The 18523-nt window shown below is 49.7% G+C and overlaps 5 protein-coding genes across 5 annotated transcripts; 3 read left to right on the plus strand and 2 right to left on the minus strand.

The window, feature by feature from the left end:
- Nucleotides 1-273: 273 nt before the first annotated feature.
- Nucleotides 274-3378, plus strand: RhiXN_02596 (mitochondrial outer membrane protein IML2; the record flags this gene model as incomplete). The annotated part of the gene is made up of 18 exons (XM_043322413.1): nucleotides 274-294; nucleotides 355-430; nucleotides 493-778; nucleotides 836-850; nucleotides 900-1270; nucleotides 1326-1374; nucleotides 1429-1533; nucleotides 1582-1627; nucleotides 1684-1781; nucleotides 1842-1887; nucleotides 1938-2042; nucleotides 2089-2180; nucleotides 2234-2265; nucleotides 2318-2458; nucleotides 2563-2652; nucleotides 2716-2731; nucleotides 2781-3270; nucleotides 3331-3378. The coding sequence occupies 18 exons, from the start codon at nucleotides 274-276 to the stop codon at nucleotides 3376-3378; spliced, it is 2127 nt and encodes a 708-aa protein (XP_043177909.1).
- Nucleotides 3379-4270: 892 nt separating this feature from the next.
- On the minus strand, nucleotides 4271-7690 carry RhiXN_02597 (Fungal Zn(2)-Cys(6) binuclear cluster domain; the record flags this gene model as incomplete). Its single annotated transcript, XM_043322414.1, has 12 exons — nucleotides 4271-5151; nucleotides 5325-5468; nucleotides 5776-5794; nucleotides 5869-5919; nucleotides 5976-6246; nucleotides 6299-6468; nucleotides 6589-6614; nucleotides 6674-6874; nucleotides 6928-7190; nucleotides 7237-7302; nucleotides 7354-7440; nucleotides 7488-7690. 12 exons carry the CDS (start codon nucleotides 7688-7690, stop codon nucleotides 4271-4273), a joined length of 2382 nt encoding a protein of 793 aa, XP_043177910.1.
- Nucleotides 7691-15318: 7628 nt separating this feature from the next.
- RhiXN_02598 (translation machinery-associated protein 7) lies at nucleotides 15319-15776 on the minus strand (the record flags this gene model as incomplete). Its single annotated transcript, XM_043322415.1, has 6 exons — nucleotides 15319-15334; nucleotides 15386-15416; nucleotides 15474-15482; nucleotides 15538-15604; nucleotides 15656-15688; nucleotides 15738-15776. 6 exons carry the CDS (start codon nucleotides 15774-15776, stop codon nucleotides 15319-15321), a joined length of 195 nt encoding a protein of 64 aa, XP_043177911.1.
- Nucleotides 15777-16251: 475 nt separating this feature from the next.
- On the plus strand, nucleotides 16252-16920 carry RhiXN_02599 (glutathione S-transferase; the record flags this gene model as incomplete). Its single annotated transcript, XM_043322416.1, has 2 exons — nucleotides 16252-16294; nucleotides 16343-16920. 2 exons carry the CDS (start codon nucleotides 16252-16254, stop codon nucleotides 16918-16920), a joined length of 621 nt encoding a protein of 206 aa, XP_043177912.1.
- Nucleotides 16921-17305: 385 nt separating this feature from the next.
- RhiXN_02600 (glutathione S-transferase) lies at nucleotides 17306-18201 on the plus strand (the record flags this gene model as incomplete). The annotated part of the gene is made up of 3 exons (XM_043322417.1): nucleotides 17306-17391; nucleotides 17451-17581; nucleotides 17636-18201. 3 exons carry the CDS (start codon nucleotides 17306-17308, stop codon nucleotides 18199-18201), a joined length of 783 nt encoding a protein of 260 aa, XP_043177913.1.
- Between the last annotated feature and the right edge of the window lie 322 nt (nucleotides 18202-18523).

Here is an 18523-nt window from a genome sequence, read left to right on the forward strand (position 1 = left end):
AGCCATTTTAGATCAAACTTATGAATGAGCATTGCGTCAGTCGCTGCACAGCTATTGCAGTAACTGAGCTGAGATTCTCTGGGTTCCTGAGTTGCGATCTGGGGCGTTTGTGATTCAAATTGGTTCGTGCGAAAAGCAGCCGCTCGTCGCCCCGCACTGCCAGTTGGCCCGACCACTATCTTACTCCTAACCACCACACGAATTTTTACGAGTAGATCTATTTTCGGATTATATCACACGCAAAGCCGTAATTTTCTACTATCGCGTTACAGCATGGCATCACCAGAAGCTACGGTCAGTCTCGTGTCCGGTTCTGGTGTCGTGTGCTACGGCCACTTATCCCGTCTGATCTAGCTACGGGACCTTACGGCTGCCACTAATGGATTCAAATCCTTGTTGAATGATGATGTTGAAGGGGCGAAGAAACTATGTAAGTGTTCAATCAACCCCGATGACGACTGACTAACCGTGTCTTACGTCCTATGCGGTCAGTCGGAGAGGGGGATTCGCCGTTTCATTTGCTCGGTCTGGGAGTTGTAGATTTCCTTAAGGCAGCTCTGGGTATGGAGGAGGACCTTATGCCGGGTGCCGTCAAGTCTTTGACCGACGCCGAAGCTGGGTCTAAAGCTGCTGCCAAGGCCACACGCCTAGCCAAGGGGAATGCGCCGTCAAAATACCCCATTGGAATGGAGCATGAAATATGTCAAGCTGACGCAACTGTATTGCTTGGACTTACCCAGGCACTGAGCGAGAGTTATATGGGTTATCTCCAGTGCATGTGAGTGTCTCCAACGGCACAGATAGTAGGTCACTAAATTTAGGTATTTTTTCTTAGGTACTCGCTAAACAGGTAGGTAACTCTCTCAAAGCGACTAGCCGACTATTGACATACCTTCCAGTGCCCATGGCAAGTTTTCCAAGATGTATAAGCAAGTCTTCCCCCATGGATTAGGGTCTTATGGGACGCCAGCTCAGACACCTTCGGTTTCTCGCAAGCCCTCGACCGCGAATGTGGCCGTATCAGTGCCGGTCAGTGGTACCCAAACCCCGGCCAGCGGAACGTCGTCGGCAGCGTCGTCTATTGTAAATGGAAAGACCGGAGCCAGCACTCCAGTCATTCCAGTATCAAAGCCTTCAGGGGGATTCCTCAGTCGTCTGACCAGCAAGGTCACTCAAAGTACTCCATCATTAACTCCGGGCCCCTCTGACAATGGAGTGTTGGTTCCGGAGGGCCCTATCGAAGAGTTAATCGTCGCCGGGGCAGCATTTGGTCAGTGATCAATCCAATAGGGGTTCAGCGTGTTTCTGAAGTGCATGACATCTAGGATATGGACTTTTTAACCTTGTTTTTTCACTTCTCCCCAACAAAGTCAAGTAAATTATTTTATTGTGCTTTGACACTTGGAGTGAGAGGTTGATCTTTCTTAGGAAAGTTGTTGGGTTCTTAGGGTACCAATCGGACCGACGGCTGGGCCTGGAAGCGTTGCATGTGGCTGCAGGGGTGGAGAACGACGTTCATAGTGCTTTTGCTGCGTATGTCGATCAACTCACACGCTATCCATGACGTGAGCTGACCTCTAGAATTAATATATCCTTTTCCGCACACTTCCTTCCATATCTCGGTAGTGTAAGTTTCGGAACGCGAAATTATTGAAGTCATACTCACTCGTATGACGAGCCTAGCTTGTACTCATGACGTATAACGGCGTTGTGCTCTTACTTGCGGGGTGGCAAGCAGACGAGGAGCGCATTGTGAGGCAATACCGGGATATGCTTATCTCGTAAGTCCGATATTCCGCTAGCGTTCGAAACACAACTAAACGCACCCCCCCCCCTCCCAGTGTGGAGTGCAAATACCCGCATGGGTCGCTCTGGATCCTTAATCGGGTGAGACTATTTGTCGCATTTGCCCACGGGTTGCTAAATTGGGTTTGCAGGCCAAGTTGGAGCGTATGACCGGGAACCCTGACAAGGCTATTGAGATCCTAAGGGAAGGGCTCTCCCCTTCGCGGGCTATGAAATTTCAGCAGGCGGATGCATTGGTAAGATATTGTTAGGGAGATGAACTCATCTAACCGCAGTTGTCAGCTTATGTTTGAACTTTCTTGGACGCTCCTGGCTGATCGACAATACGAAGATGCGGCGGAATCCTTTTTGAAGATCATAAGTATGAATAGCTGGTGTGTGAATCAATATATGCGTTATAGGAAGTCGAAACTGATCTACATCATAGGAGTCATGCTACTTATACGTATATCGCCGCTGGTAAGTAACGTACGCGTCCTTCAACGGGACCTGAGATACATCTCAATTGTAGGGTGTTACCTATCGATCGCCAAAAACAAGCCTGAATACAAGGCCAAGGCCCGAAGTTTACTGGACTCAATACCCAAACTCCTCGAGCGCAAGAAGATTGGTGGCAAAGATTTACCGACAGAAGTGTTTATCCAAAAGAAGAGTAAGTACATAAGGGTTGCATACAACCCCAAACTCTATTGACCGGAGTTACTCGCCTTGTTCGCTCATGTTATCGCCTCATAAATCGCAACGCCTATTTGGCAGTCGATTTCTACAAACGGAAGCATGTCAGGAGGGCCGGACCGGGTACAGAGAATGATTACATCGATAGTATTGCTATTTCCCCCGCCGAAGGTGAGTGTGGCATCTGCCGAACAATTATGGATTCTATTGTTTACCAAATTCCGATTGTGCCAGAACTGGCTATATGTAAGTAAATTCAACTCCAACCCTTTGACTATATTGGGCGGTTCCGCTGACAGGATTCTCTTGATCGAAATCCGGGGGTTGGACACCAATGACAAAAAAAGTCTGGAACACGCATTGTCGGATCACGCCTACCATCGCGCAGGCTCACATCGAGAACCTCGTTGTGCTATCGCCGCCTGTGATCACTGGATCGACTTCAGTACCAGCGGCAGAGAACCCCGACTAGACACGGTCGACGAACTGGTCGTCCGTGACTTGCTTCTCGGAATTTTGTATCGCGCTGCGGGCGATTACACGCTCTCGCGTAAATACCTCGAGGCCGTACCGCTTAGAGAGAATGAGGTCGAAGGTAAATGGACGGCTCAAGTCGCTAAATTCGAGCTTGCGGTCTTGGACCTGCGTCAAGTTGCGCATGAGCCCACCTCGGCGCGGGACAAATGGCAAGCCGCTCTCAAAGCCGCCAACGGACACTTGGACCAAGCAGCCGCGCGCTCCAACGCTAATGTCGATCTTTCCTCGAGGCTCGACAGCCGAATTATGCTGGTAAGATAATCTCCACTAGTCTATTGCCCAATTTTGTATTTTGACATGTCTCCGCCTAAGCTTCGTGATGAAATCGAAGTCAAGTCTCAGGCTTTGGGGCTCAAGTAAACGTTTCCATCGATCCCCATTCCTCAAGTTATGTTCTCATCTCGGCGGAGGAGACCGAGGGGAGAAGAGATCGCGTATCGATTTTGTCACCTGCTGTCCTGGGTCGAGTTTACCTTTTCCCCTTTATTCATTCATTCATTGAGCCATCCATTCACTCTTGACTCTTTGACTCTTTCTTTCTTTCTTTCTTTGCGCCACGCCTCGCGTTGTGCTATTTCCCGTTATCCCTGATTGTTCTGTCCATTACTACCACTGCTCGTTGATTGATTTCGGTTCACGTCCTCGCTGTCCATACAACGCCATCTCCCACGGTACGCCAAATGCGCCCAAACCAATAGAACAAGCGAATCAGATATATTACGTTCAAGTCCCGAAGAATACTAGATAACAAAAGAGTAATAGACTACGAAAAAAGAAAGCAAAAACGGAAAAGAAAAGAAAAGAAAAACGTTGGTAAGACAGGCAAAACACACAAGGTGAGATATTTTTAGTATGTGCAAAAGAGACAAGAGCGGGAGGGGCTGTTCATACAAATGCGAAAATGAGATATGAAGAACCATACACGAAACATTGGCACAAATAGCGGATGAGACAACATGATTTTAACCCAACGACAACTTGAGAGACCCACTTCATAGACCGGAGCCCCAGAACAAGGAAAGAAAGCGCAAGAGTACATAAAAGGAAAACACAGTTGCATGGGGTTTCGATAGAGAGCAAAAGGGAGGGAGGACAAGAGAGAGCGGAGATATTGTATGTGTGCGTGTGTGAAAGAGTTCGTTTGAATCGTGCGTGCGAGTTATTGGACCTTTTCCCACCGACTCGGGAGAGAGAAGAGGGGAGGAATAGAGTAGAGAGGAATATGATAATGCGGGAAACGACTACCTCGTTATTATCGGTGCGAAGTATTCGAGTGAGGATAATAGTCATAATGCGGTGCGCTAAACGATGGCAGAGCGGCACCACCATGAGCATACGTTCCCTGCATGCCGTGTGCACCCATTCCCATGCCCATCCCAACACCCATCCCGTGCGTGGGCATAGAGTGACCGTATATCGGTGTGTCGTCAGCATAGTGGCCGGCGGCCGTCGTATCCGTGAATGCGCCTGCAAACATCTCCGTATGAGCCGTCGGGTAGGCGTTCATCAACGCCGGCTCCATCATCAATGTCTTGTCGGGCATAATCGTCGCGGGACCCGAGCTCGGCGAGTTGTGGTGCGAATGGGCCAAGTCGCTCGCCGACGAGGGGGTGTGCCAGCTCCCGTCAGAGACGGAAGTCAGCGGGGCAGCATCGACCGTTGCGCCTTCAACCAACGTTAGCGTGGGAGGCCGGTGCAGGTTTCGTCCCGAATTACCATTGGCCTCGCCCCCGTTGCGCATCATCCCCGACGTCGGGTCCGAGTTGGTCCTCATCATCCCGTCGACGGGGTTGCCCATCCCTCCACCGTACCCGGTCGCGTCTCCGCCTCCGCCGGGTGCCGAATCGGGCCGGACAAGACGTTCGCTCCACAGTCGCTCTTCCTCGTCGACCTTGCGGTTCTCCCAGGCCCACTTGAGCGTCGCGATACGCTCCTCCGACTTGGAAAATGCCCAGCGCATCTCTTCGAGAGCCTGGACGCATGTTCGGATGTCTTCCTCGGTTCCCGAATCGCGGGCGAGACAAAGTCCGGCGTAGAAGCAACCATCCCGGACGAGGGACGCATCGTATTGGAAGAACGAGGAACCCAAATGGCGCCTGATGAGCGTCACGATCTGGCCAGCCACATCTTGACCTAGGGGTTAGGGTGTTAGCATATGAATTCAACCAGCGAACGCGTGTAGGGGGGTGATAGAACATCGCCTCGAGCAACATGTGTCAGTCATCACCCCACCTCTATCCATCCCCTCGGAGATCTCACTTGCGCTTGCGCATGTACAAAGGCCAAGAGAAAGACCGTGTACTTACATTTGCCCTCGGCAATAGAGTGTAACCTTGTCAGCTTGGCCAACAAGGGTTCATGACTGACGTCGGGATCGACAATGAAAGCGGCGTCGCGTGTCCGTCGGTGCTCGATCATCCTTTGCTTTAGTGATTCACGAATGATGTTGTCTGGAGGAAGGAAGAGGGATAGGATAGGGTTGGATGAGGTCGTGTGTCAGATGTGATCGGGTCGAGGCCGTAGACATGCGTTGGTTTCATGATGGTGATCGAGTATGTTGTCCGTCGGGGGGTCACGTTCAATTGACGAAAAATAAACGTGATGAGAGGAAAACGTTGCAGGAAGCAGGCACAAACAAATGTCGATCCACCGACAAGCGCGCAGATAGGGAAATAGCGGACACATATACAAAAAGAGAATAGGCCGAAGCACGGTCAGCTGAGTGTGGCTGAGGGAGAATTTTGGGTTATCACTCACGGCACTCGAATATGAAGATCTGAGAGCGCAGGTAATAAATCAAGATTAGGAACTTGGACCAAAAAGGCATGGGAGAAAACGAAAGAGGCGCACCTGCCAGCCATTGACAAACCGCTCCGTGTCTTCTGTTTGGATAATCCCGACCTTGAACAACAATAGTCAGTCAGGTTGAAGAGATCAACAGGAGCGCTGAGGCTTACCGGACCGACGTGCCTCAGACCCTCGAATTCTTCCCAGCTGCGGCTGAGAGCTTCCCAGGCTTCCTTGAGGCCGGGTTCGTTGACGTCTTCTTTGCGTTTGGCCTTGGGGCCAGTGAGGGCAGCATGGATTTGACGGCATGCGCTCGAAAGGCGGATGGGAGCTGTAGCGTATCGGTAGGAGTATGAGTACGTGATCGACGTGCGGATGAGGGATTGTTTGTTGCCTAATGATGGAAATGTAATCTGGAACGACGACAGATCGTCATCCTCACTGAGATGAGTTAGCGGCCAAGTTACATGCTAAGGATTGATGTATAACTTACAAAATCAACCTTCCGCCCCGTAAACCGCTTGTGATGCCTTCGTGGACGTGACCGTACCAAAAGATGCGTGCACGGACGAGTGCGTCGACAAATTCACCTTGACCAGACTTGACAAGTGATCCTAGGGAGCAGAGGGTGTAGACTTGAGACACGGTTGCTTCGTACATGGCCTAGGGACGGATCAAGTGTGATTGGAAGCGAGTGAATAATGGAATGTGGGTCGAGCCGGTCATAATTCGGAAATAAGGATGTTTGTCAGCAGGAGGCGAGTGGAAGGCAAGGAAACTTACCAGTCGTTCGAGTTGGGTCTGTACGTCTGTTCACATGGGGAAGTTAGTTAGCCACTCACAGGGGCAGAAACCTGGAGTAACGGACCTTCGGTAAGGGGCATGATGAGCAGGAGGACACGGACACCATCCCAAGTGGGCTTGCGGAGAAGGCCATGCTTATCGATGAGACCCAGAATTTCACGAACCATTTCGTTACAGCGGCGGCGACGCTCTCGGACACCTTCGAGGCCGTTGGAGGGCTCTTCGACACCGTACTCATTGACACCATATGTGGCCGCCCAGGTGACTGCGGGAAGATGAGCGAGGGATCGTCGGAAGGCATAATAGAATAAGGCTTACCAAGCAACATGCAGATCATGCTTCCTGCAACTCCAAGACTCTCTGGCTTGCCCTGCTCTGATTCGTAGAACCGTGCGCTGAACTCGGTGGGGTCGACGATGGGGCGTTGGATGTGGAAGCGGCGGTAGAATGGGCTGCCGAAGAACTCGGGCTGAAGTTTGGGGATGCAGCTGGGTGTGCGGGAAGACGAGGCCTGGGCAGCACCCTCTGCGTCTGTCGAGGGCGCGTCGGCACGTGCCTGGGCAGCGGGACCGTACACTTGCCTAGAAAGAGTCAGGGGGATACCTAATACGGAATGGGGGCGCTTACTCGACTTGGGCGAGGCGACGGCCGCGACGGAGCAGCTTGACGGCCTTGACGTTGGCGAATTCATCGCTGGGCAGATGGCACGTGAGCAGGTGCGCATACAGAGAGGAGATGACTTACACGCATTTCAGACCGCGTTCCTGGCAGTTGGTGCACATTGGGGTTTCGCCCGGTCGGGGATTGACGTCCTTGAGGTCACATTTGACACTGTAGACGATTAGGGTGGATGGGGAGAGGGCCGGGGAATGACGTACCGACGCATACGGCAGGCACCGCATGCAGCAAATTGTTGTCGAGTACTCTTCGGTTGGCTGTCGCGGCGAGCAGCAGCAGAGGCTGAGTGGGTGGAGGCGGTGGCGGTGCCAGTGGCGGCAGTAGCGCCGTTGGGTCTGCGAGCAGCAGCATAGGGATGGGCAGCATTAGCTGGACGGGAAGGCGACGAGCTGTCTGCGGGCATGGCGAGTCGGATGCGGAGACGAGGCGAGCTGGGTCCGAATCAGCTCTCTTTTAACTCCCAACACCAAGATGCAAATCGAGATACATACGGATCCACTTCTTTCTGTGTGGTCTTGTGGGGGTCGAGACGTCCCTCACTTGCCTTGTCCCTCTCCTCTGCTGCGCCCGCCCTCACTTATCTCCCTCTCCCGCAGCACTGCCATGTGCCCTTGACGTCGTCCGCAGCTCATTGCTCACTGTGCTGCTCAACGGCCCACTACTCACCGGCTGTCCCGGAAGTCCCCCATCCGCCGTTCATCGCCCTGGCGGTACCCCGGACACCCGCTTCCGCTGCTTCCTTCCCGCTTTTTGCAATCTTGTTTTTATTGTTATTTCTTCAGTGCTTCTTATCCGTTTTATCCACTTTTTCATTTATGGCTGAACATCCAATAAAGACAGGGCTCTCTATTGATCATCACCCCATGACGCAACTCACTCAGCATGACTCAGCGACACTGCTCTCAATCTATCAGCCGAAGCGCTGGGTTCTGGTGTGCTGATCGAGTCCCAAGACCTAGGGCTCCCTGCTTCGACTCGCTCGTATTCTCAACACATTCTAGCTACTGCACGTGCGGTGACAGTTCCGACATCGGACGTCCGCCCCCAGCGATCCGCCTTGACGGCCCGCCTGATCGTCGTCCGCATCTGGTCACCTAACACTCGAAGCCTGTTCCAGCCATTTTCCTATCATACCTTGAGAAGAAAAAAACTGAGAGTCGCCCCGTCTCTCGTTGGGGGCCGAGCTGTCCACATTCAGTCCCTTGTCGACTCGCCGATCGATGCGACCGACGCTCCCGCCGGTGTCTGTCCAAACTCCATCTAATTCAGTCCGTTTCCTATTTTCATCCCATTGCGAACTGTCTATGGTCGGACAACTGTTCCTTGGCGCGCGGGACCTACCCATCGGTCTCGCATATACGGCCAACTTACTCTCGGCCTCGCCTCTATTCATTTCTCGCGACTCTAACTCCTTGGATAGGCTCATAATTCAAGCGTGCACTCATCACTTAATTGTCCGATCTGTCCAGTCCAGGAAACCTACGGTCATGAGTAATTTCACTTTCCCAGGCTACTCGGACGGTTATCTGAGCTACTCCCATAACACGCTACCAACGTGGCAGTCATATTCCTCATTATGTCTAGCACCATACCCTGTAATCGATTAGAAAGAGAGAGAGAGAAAAGTTCTTCACAACATCTATGGGAGTGGCTCGGAATGACGCATCCATCTTGCGCATTCCAGACTTGGATTGATCCGCGCTCGCCTCGAACGCAGTTCTATACCGTCATGGGGGGTGACGATACTACCGAAATCAACCAGTATTCTCGCCCCTATTGCACACACGCCCTCTACGTTAACTTGTGTGACCCTCGATTGCTTCCGCGTTTACAATAGTGCCTGTAAGCTGGCCTATTCATGGAGAGGAACTGTAGGTACCTGTAGTAGCGATCATCAATCATGATGCATCCTCTTACCAGCGATCCCCGCCAGACCGAGCTGTCGGCCGTTTCCCCCGCGGCACGCACGGCATCCCTGCGCCCACACCCATCCCTCCCCGCCCTCTGGTTTGTTCGACCAACTCGACGCATGTGGCCCACACTAACGGAATGTCACTCCCACAAGAAGACACAAGAAGAAGAAGAAGAAAGAAAGAACAGAAGAAGAACATACCAACTAAGTAGCATAGTAAGATTAAAGATAACCGTGACACTGACAGCGCCGTGTTGCTCTTATGGGTATTACTATGATTTAGGCGCCCGACGCGAGTAGGCTAATACTCGCAATGGGTTCCGAGCTCCTCCTAATCGGAGCTGCAGGGACCTGCTATGATTGTGATCTGTGATCGTACCGTGCGTACAATGCGTGTATGCGCTGCTGCGCGGGGGTGAGGAACTAGACTATTTGTATCCTTAACTAGGCAAGCGCCCCCACGAGACCGGTCCCAGTTCGGAGCGCTGGTTAGAAGAGGGGGAGACCCAATCCGTCTGTGCGCGCGTGCGCCAGACAGGAATTGACTCCACGTGCGCTGTCAGATTGTCAAGCAAGACACATCGAATACCTCTCATTCTCGCCCCCCTCTCAAGCCCAAGCTTATTCATTCTCGGAGATATGGGCGTTGCTAACCCTTGAAAAAAAAAAAAGAAACCTCTTCATTCGCATTCGTCGTCTCGCAACCTTTTGCACTCACACTCGATCTGGTCTGGCCCTGGTTCGTCAAAAGTCAACCCATTGCGGTCGATTGGGTTTGGGGGTGTTCGCCTCGTGGGGTTAACCTCAACTGGTGAGTTTTTTCTTGCTGTCGGCCATGGCCGCGGCATGATACACATGTTATAACACCATATGTCATTCGGCCACTCCCTGGTGCCACTTTGAGCACGGGATCGACAAGACCCAAACAGAAAAAAAATTCGCCGCAAATTGCTGAAACTGTCAACTCAAATTAAATCAATTAGTGATCGCTAATTATTTTCATAATTAGCGGTTAATTTGTTTACTCCGTTTCTCGAAAAGTAAATTGGTGAATGACTCTCCGGTTTGAACTCGTCCCACGGAGATCTGTGATACCTTTTCATTGAGCTGTGTCCTTATCTTAATAACAATTACTACCTTCTGTGGCTGCTCTTGTCATGAAATAGTTCCCAATTAGCTTGCAGTCGATGTACGAGAGATAAACGCAACGTGCGTTCTGTCCGAATTGCCGCTCACAAGGGTGGCGTGTGTCTAAATCGCGTGGGAGGTGTCAGCACTTCGCGTGCGCCATACTCGCTTTTGCGACGATCCGACTGAGGACCAGGTCCATAAGTGGAAACATCTAGCCACCATCGATGCTTCGATCTTCGGCCAGTGCCGCATTTCGTACATGATAATACATCGCATTGAGCTACAGGTCGTGCTTGGTTTACTTGCGGACAACTATATTAGGTAATGGATTACTCTCCGAGGCGCATGTATGGCTTCTTATCATCGCCTTCGATCAGCCACCAGGGAAAAGCACAACTATACTCTCCTCGGCCCTCAAACACCTTCGATGGCTGCTTTTTTTTTTCTTTCTTCTTCTCACTCGCCATCGCTCTCCGTCATTGCTCTATACGGTGAGAACGAACGTTGTGCAAAATTCTCTCCACCGCAATCTGCATTTCTTGGGTGCTTCACCCGGCATCGGGTATTCATCAGCCTATCAAAACATCCGAACTCCTAGCGTGTGTCTCCTTTCGGAAGGTCAAGATGCGGCTTATGGCTCACACGATTCCAGGACCTAGGGCTTTCTCCGGAATGGGCGACCTCTTACCACAAATGCCCAAAATGGTGTCTAATGCGCAAGCATTGCCAATCTTAATGCATCATGACCAATGATCCCCCAGCTCGGGATTTTTTTAACTGTAATATGGTTCTGGACCGCCGGCGGGGAGGGGGAGGTGCCTGTGCCTGACGCAGTGTGGCGCGAGCATGACGCCCTTTGAGCACCGAGAAGGGCGTAACAAAGCAATGACCGAACGAGTACGCTTGTTTTTCTGGTACCTCGTACCTTGCGCTGGCAAAACGGTTGATGCGGATAGCAGCTTTGTGAGTGGGTTTGCTTACACTTGGAAATGCCCGAGCGAGTTATTCCTTGCATAACGTCCCGGGTCCGTGGGATCTCGGCGCTTAGGGTCGCAAAAGGCGCTGGGGGATCTCGGACCCGACGGTCGCGTCAGATTTGAGCGGCGATCAAAGGAGATCGCGTCGAAAAAATCGAGCGAAAAGAAGCTCAATGATGATGCTTATGGCGGTGTTGGCTGAGATTAACCGTTGTACTATGAATCATGGCCGACTCCAGTGATTCGACAAAAAGTTCAATCGTAACATTGGTGTACAGCTTACGATCGTCTGATATAAGATGGAGCCATCATGATCATGCGACTTGATATCTAACGAGAGTTTACCGGTGGAGCACAATACCGGCGAACGACAAGGCTCAGGATCCCAAGTTGCGGCGATTAGAAGAACCCAGCAATGTATCAGAGAACTACCCATCGGCAACGTTGAGTACCCGCAATCCACGCCCATGTTCCAAACCTTTGTTAGGCGGGAAAACTTCGTATATAACGATGGTCCGCTACATATCGGGCGATGCGCATTTATCGACCTTCCTTCAAACATGTATGACTGCACTTCCCTGTAGACAATAGTTACGAAAGACTCCAGGGATCGAGAAGCCAGCCGGTCCGTTTACGCCGTGCTGAATTTTGATAGGCGGAAGCTTCGAGTGAAGACTGGACAGCATTCCTACGATGGGCTGAATTCATTCATAGATAACCCCAATAATCATCAGATGGGGAATGTGATTACACGCACTCGAGCTCTCCAAACACGTTGTTTGCATTCCACTGCGGAAAATCGGCCACCCCAACCCAAATCCTTTCAATCGACTGTGGTACGCCAGGCTGAAAGCGCGGCCTCAATTTTCACGAATTCTGTTGTGCGCATGCGCGCGGGATGTCCGCAAGTTTGAACAAGCGGGAGCATTTTATATATGCGGAAAACGGTTTATTCGGTTGGTAATCCCGTTCGTCATGATCGGGATCTGATCCACGGCTCGAAGCTTTGATCGATCTGTATATCCCTATCACGTGACATAGCATGGACGATCTGTAAACCCAGACTTGACTATTCGCTTACTGCTTCCAGCCGAATTGTGCTTTTGTGGATAATTGCCATGATCATTCATATTGGTAAGAACCACAACTGATTTGATCAGTATGGAATGTTCGTGCCTATATCAGCTATCTTGATTTCATTTTGTGCCTCCGTTCGCTCCGTGTTGTGCGATTACAGCGATTGATGCACTAACAAATCTCAAACAATCTTTAGTGATGTGGAAACTCAAGAGTCAGCCTGCTGACGCAACAGAAGCTCAGCCTCCCGCCACATTTACAGATGCAACTGCAACTGGTGTTATTCAAGCGACCCAAGAACAGATCAATACTTTCAAAGAGAATTCCAAACGTGAAATCGCAGAGGCATTGAGCAAGGTGCCAGGTAAGTTAACCTTGCAAATAATTTCATCTGTAAAATATTCTGCCATCCCCCCTTGGATGATGTGCGTGGATCCGGTAATCGTAAATTGATCATATTGTACCCTCCATCCTTGCGATGACACCCGAATCCCCAACCACGAAAAGGCCCCCTTGTACCGATGCAATTTGGTGCGCCACTGCTGCCGGAGCGATCCAAAGGATATGAATTTGGTACGCTCAAGCATATCGACTTTTGGCGATACCTTCTCACGTCAAATCAAGCACTCTATTCTCGCTTCAAGGATCTCAAGCACTTGCATGATTACGCCATCAGTGAAGCACATGTGTCGTGAGTGACATTCCGATCTTCTCCGTTCAATCAAATGAATATCCTGTAGTGTCGTGAACAGTGTCGTGAGACCCGTACTGAAGGTCAGTTGTGACATTTCGACATTGTCTCAGTTGTATATTTCTGACTTCTGATGGGCACAACGTAGAAACGCTGGCCTATGACCTTGAGGTACCGGACAATGCATGATTAAGTATTCGTGGGCTATGCTGTAACAATGTTCATGTAAACACATGGTCTGCTTCAATTGAACGTGGAGTATGTTCACCTACAATACCATGGGGTGTCCCAAGCTATTATCCCTCACAAGAATCCTCGCGTCGAAGCCCGATCCCCGCCTAATGGCTCCAACCCGATACACGGAGTTCCTTTCATTAGCCACAAGCGCTGGACCGGCGGTCGTAGACCAGCGAACCCGCCCAAATGGTTAGTTGAGCCAATCTGTCAAGCTTATTTCTGCTCATCTTGACGCAGAGTCTTTGCAATAGCTACGGCAAGTGCCCCACTGCACGAGTCGCCAAGAACACCACTAGAAGCCTTCGTCAATATCGATTAGGTTGGGTGCATATATCGGTCTGACGACATTGTCAGAAAAGGTTTGCTATGTGGCCCAATGAGGGGGGTGAACACGATTTTTTCCCTCTTTCTCGTGAGGTGACCAATTGCAGCCACGGCTCGGAATAGATGCGGATGTCTGGGTGCTTGTCGGGTCTTGGGAAGGGAACGTCCCTATTAGGCCAATGTGATATGCTCAGGAGCCGAAGTCCCTCTGCTGATCAGCAGTGGGTGGAAGAAGATTGCCGGAGCACTGTCGTGGGTTCTTGCTTTGTCGGACGTAACAATCCATAGTGCTTGGTTTGTTGCCGACTTGCGTGAGGGATCTGTTGGGTGTTCATTGCCATCAGAAGTTAGTAGGTGTTCAATCAACTGCGCGAGGACCATGAGTAAACAGGAGGTCGCCGACCTATGGGAGATACTCCTGTACGTGGCACGGTTGCCTAGACTGTCAGTTGCTTAGTTTCATTTGCTCATCCCCCAATCGTTGGTCCAGATCCATAATCTGAATCTGGTCATATCCATTTTCATGATTGCCCGCAGTTCTGAAACCAGTCGGGGTAGAATACAATATTCTGGACAACCATGCGCAATTTCTATGGTTCACTCGCCACATCAGTCGTACCAACAAGTCAATCAACATTGAGTCTGCGGAACGTGTCGTATAACATTCGTTCCTATCGTGTATTTTGTAGTTTGAATGCGTCTAGGGGATAATTGACTTTGCATGGCTGCGCACTGCGGCGCTTTATCTGATTACGCATACAGGCACTCAACACTATTTTTCTATTACCCGTAGCAACCCAGTAACCCAGTTGTTGATAAATTGAACAATCAAACATTCCGTTTCTATAGGCTCTAAGTAAACCTTTTCGTGCGACTCTGTGGGCATCACCTGATAGGGGATCTGATTTTGCAAAATCAGGCGAGTTGCGATGCTCTTGAGCGAGCGATTTTACTCGAGCTGAGTTGGTTTCGGTGAACAATTTAGCCAGAGCCAATGAGAATGGATCCCGTAATTTCTGAGGTGAAAGACTACACGTATTCAATTTACCTCGACATGCCCTTGGTCCAGCATGGCTATATGCATAACTTGTAACAGATTCACGATCTCGAATAAAATTAGGCATCAACCATACCCCACTGGATGTGTATAACATATAGTACTCGATCTGCTTCTTCATTGGTCAATCCAATAGTCTTGCTGGTATGAGTCGAACTTCGAGAGGAGAGCTCGTAAACGTGGAGGTGTAGATCTGTGTACATACCTGTCGTTTTTACGGACACTGCCGAAACGTTCACGCAGGCACTCTCTCGGCCCGACCTGAATGCAAAAGTTGTTGCTTCCAGTTGTGATGTTCTTGGTTGCGCGGGCAAGCGCTGGGCGGCTCGGCCTATTACGCAATTATAAGAGTAGGAACCGAAGTCAAGATCCAATGGTTTCTTGATTAGATTCCAAATACGAACTGGATATCAGAAACCAGTTTCAAACGCGACTCACAGCCCAAGACCACGAGTACTTAACGAACCAATAAACCCTCCTCCTTACGTCTACTATCAGAGAATCGAGACGCCAGTTTGGTTAACGTGTATGTTTCAAAAGGGCAAAGGGCGAGAAAGATACGCAGATGTGTAGGGTTTTATTCGATAACAGGGAGCCAGTACAGGTAAATCCAAATAGGTGAAAATTACTTTTTCCCACTCCTAAGCACATTGGTCAGTTGTAGTAGCAGTTAAGGCACCTTGAAAACTAACTTCTTGATACCTCCCCCACCCATTGGTCCAGCTAATGAAATATCATTAATAAGCCCAAGTCTAAGTTAAAGCGTCAAGTTTTATTCACCTTTCGAAGCTGGAACACAACGTCAGTTTAACAGCTTTTACAATTAAAAACAGTAAAAATTCACCCCTGGCTTGGGCATCCTTGAGGGCGGCTGCTTCCGCTTTCTGTTTGGCTTTGAAGGCCTTGTCGTCCTATTGACCATGTGAACTGCTGGTCAATCTATTGAGCCAGTGCTGGCATACCTCATCCTCATCCTTTTTGTCTTTCTTGGGCGCCTTCATTTCTCTTTAGTTCTATTCAACCTATTATATTAGGGTACCCTACCTTTAGGGGCTTCAGTTTTCCTCCTTGTCGTCCGGACATGCTGTGGTGGCTGGATCAAACAAACGTTCGGTTCGTAAGATTTGAATATGTTACGTAACAGGCGCTCCACTATCAAGTACAAGGTTTTGAAGAGATGCGCCTTCCCAACACGCGCGCTCGCCGACTCGGGCACGGTTTGCGCCTGCCATGCAATGTGACTCAGCCAGAGCTCTCTTGTACATATAGATGAGCCGACATTTAACGTTATTTACTGGCTCCATACTCATATAGCTTCGATTCTAGTTGATAAATGGCAGCAACTAAGGAGAACCCCATAATCTTTTATGATATATTATCACAGAAAGATGGATCTTGGTCTCCGTATACCTATAGAACCAGGCAAGTTTGTATATATTTATCACCTGCACCTGAGTTGAACCTTGCTATCAGACTCACCTTAAATTACAAGGGTCTACCCTATCGTGTAAAGTATTTATCGTATCCTGATATCGAACCAACCTTGAGTGCTCGAGGAATGGCTCAGATTTCGGATACCTTTCCGCGATATACTTTACCCGGTAAGTATCACTGTCCTTGGCTCTCATCTATACTAAGAGAATGGCCAGTGATAGAGGACCCATCAGAGGACCCAAATGGAAAGCCTACATTTGTCACCGACTCTTTCAAAATTGCAGTTTATCTCGACGCTAAATATCCAGCACCGAACTATCCACTAGCGATTCCTCCTGGTACCCAAACGCTTCAGAAGATTTTCGCAGAACAATTTAATAACGAAGTAGGCTTTGCACTGGTACCCATCGCACTCCCTTTGATCGGCACACCCGGGTTTCTAGATGAGCCCGGGCGTGAGCATTTTATTCGTACTCGCACTGCATGGTTTGGCGATCTTTCCAAATTACTGGACACTAGTCCAGAGAAGTGGGCCATCGTAGAAGAGAAGTGGAACAAATTTGGCCAGGCCATTGAACATAATGATACCACAAGTGAAGCGGGCCCTTTCGTTATGGGAAACCAACTATCATTTGCTGATTTCGTAATTGGGGGTTTCATCAACTGGATACAAAAAGTGGACGAAGAAGGGATGCCACGCTGGAAACGCTTGTCTGAGTGGCAAAGTGGACGTTGGGAACGATACTGGGACGAATTAGAAAAACTAGGAATGAGCTCAACCCAGGTTGTTTAAATCCATAGTGTAACTACATGTATGCGCACGCTCCAAGAGGATCATCCCCTGTTCGTATAAATACACCTTGGGCAGAAATACACGCATTCAATCGGTCCCAAATTTGGCCTGTCTTGCAAATGTGAGAGATAAACTTCAACAGTACGTAATATATAAATTATCACGTATATCATCACGAATGAGCGCCAAACGACGTCCACATGTTCCATGGTTTTCGGGCGGAAGTTGGGAAGCGCTATGAAGACGTGACGCCGAGTTCCCCTTGGCTTACAAACCTCTATATTTCGGGCGCTACTTTATTTTATTTATACAAGAGAGGGATCATGGTAGATCTCACTCAATTCTACCATCTGCTCTCCACGGTTGATTTGCACTGGTACTATATATGGCTGCTACCAAGGAAAATCCCATAATCTTTTACGATATTCTATCTGAGCATGGTACTTGGTCCTGCAACACTTACAAGACAAGGTACGTGGTGCATATAACCAATCACATTACTTGTACAGACCCTCCCCATGAACCTGCAGATTGACCCTCAACTACAAACGCATACCTTATCGCGTTGAATACCTATCTTACCCGGACATAGCTCCTAAACTGAAGGAGTTGGGTGTGCGAACAACAGACCCTGCCCCGTTCATTGCCTACACATTGCCAAGTAAGTTCCTCATAAAAGCGCCATGGCCTCATCCTAATGCACCGCGCCTTCTAGTGATAGCGGATCCATCGTCTGACCCAAATGGCAAGCCAACCTACGTCGTCGAGTCATTTGACATCGCCGTGTACCTGGACAAAACTTACCCGGCTCCAAAGTACCCCGCGCTGTTCCCTCCAGGAACTCGTGCCGTCCAAAAAATCACGAGTGATCTATTCATGAACGAAGTAGGCTATACGCTTTTGCCTGGCTTGGTCCCTCTCACAGCCCGCCCGGGTTTCCTCGACGAACGAGGCCGCCAATATTTCTTGAAGACGCGCGAACAATATATGAAACTCATTCCCGACGATACCAGCATCGGTTCCAAGTTTTGGGGTGACGCACACGAAAAGTGGAAATGGTTCGGCGAAGTACTCGATTTAAACGAAGAAGGGCCGTTTGTGACTGGGAAGCAAATCTCATTCACTGACTTTGCTGTTGGAGGGATGATATTCTTCGTACGCACTGTTGAGGGAGGAGAGATGCAGAGGTGGAAGGCAATGGCCGAATGGCAAGGGGGTCGATGGGCTCGTCTTTGGGCTGAGATTGAAAAATTGGAGAAGGAATCTACCGAAGTTGCTTGAAGTCGGTACTATAACGTGTCATATAGTTGAAGGGAAGCTTAAGGTGGTTGGAATAGTAAAGTAGTCGTGACTTAGATAAAACGATGCCGTAGTTCTTCATGTCAGCAGATTCGTATTATGTGCACGCTTTTGACCTGAATTTCTAGCCTGGCATATTGTGTAAGCATTTATTTTTTACCCTTTACTGAATAATTTGTCGTTCTTGTTGCTTAGCATACCCCGCCATCTTTCGGTCACCTTTTTAACGGCACTTCGATCGGTTGGACCTGCGCTTAAGGCTGCCCATACTATCAATGTGCATATACACTGTAGTGAATAAGCA

The sequence above is a fragment of the Rhizoctonia solani genome, chromosome 3, assembly GCF_016906535.1.
Source record: "Rhizoctonia solani chromosome 3, complete sequence".
In the NCBI taxonomy this organism is placed as follows: Eukaryota; Fungi; Basidiomycota; class Agaricomycetes; order Cantharellales; family Ceratobasidiaceae; genus Rhizoctonia; species Rhizoctonia solani.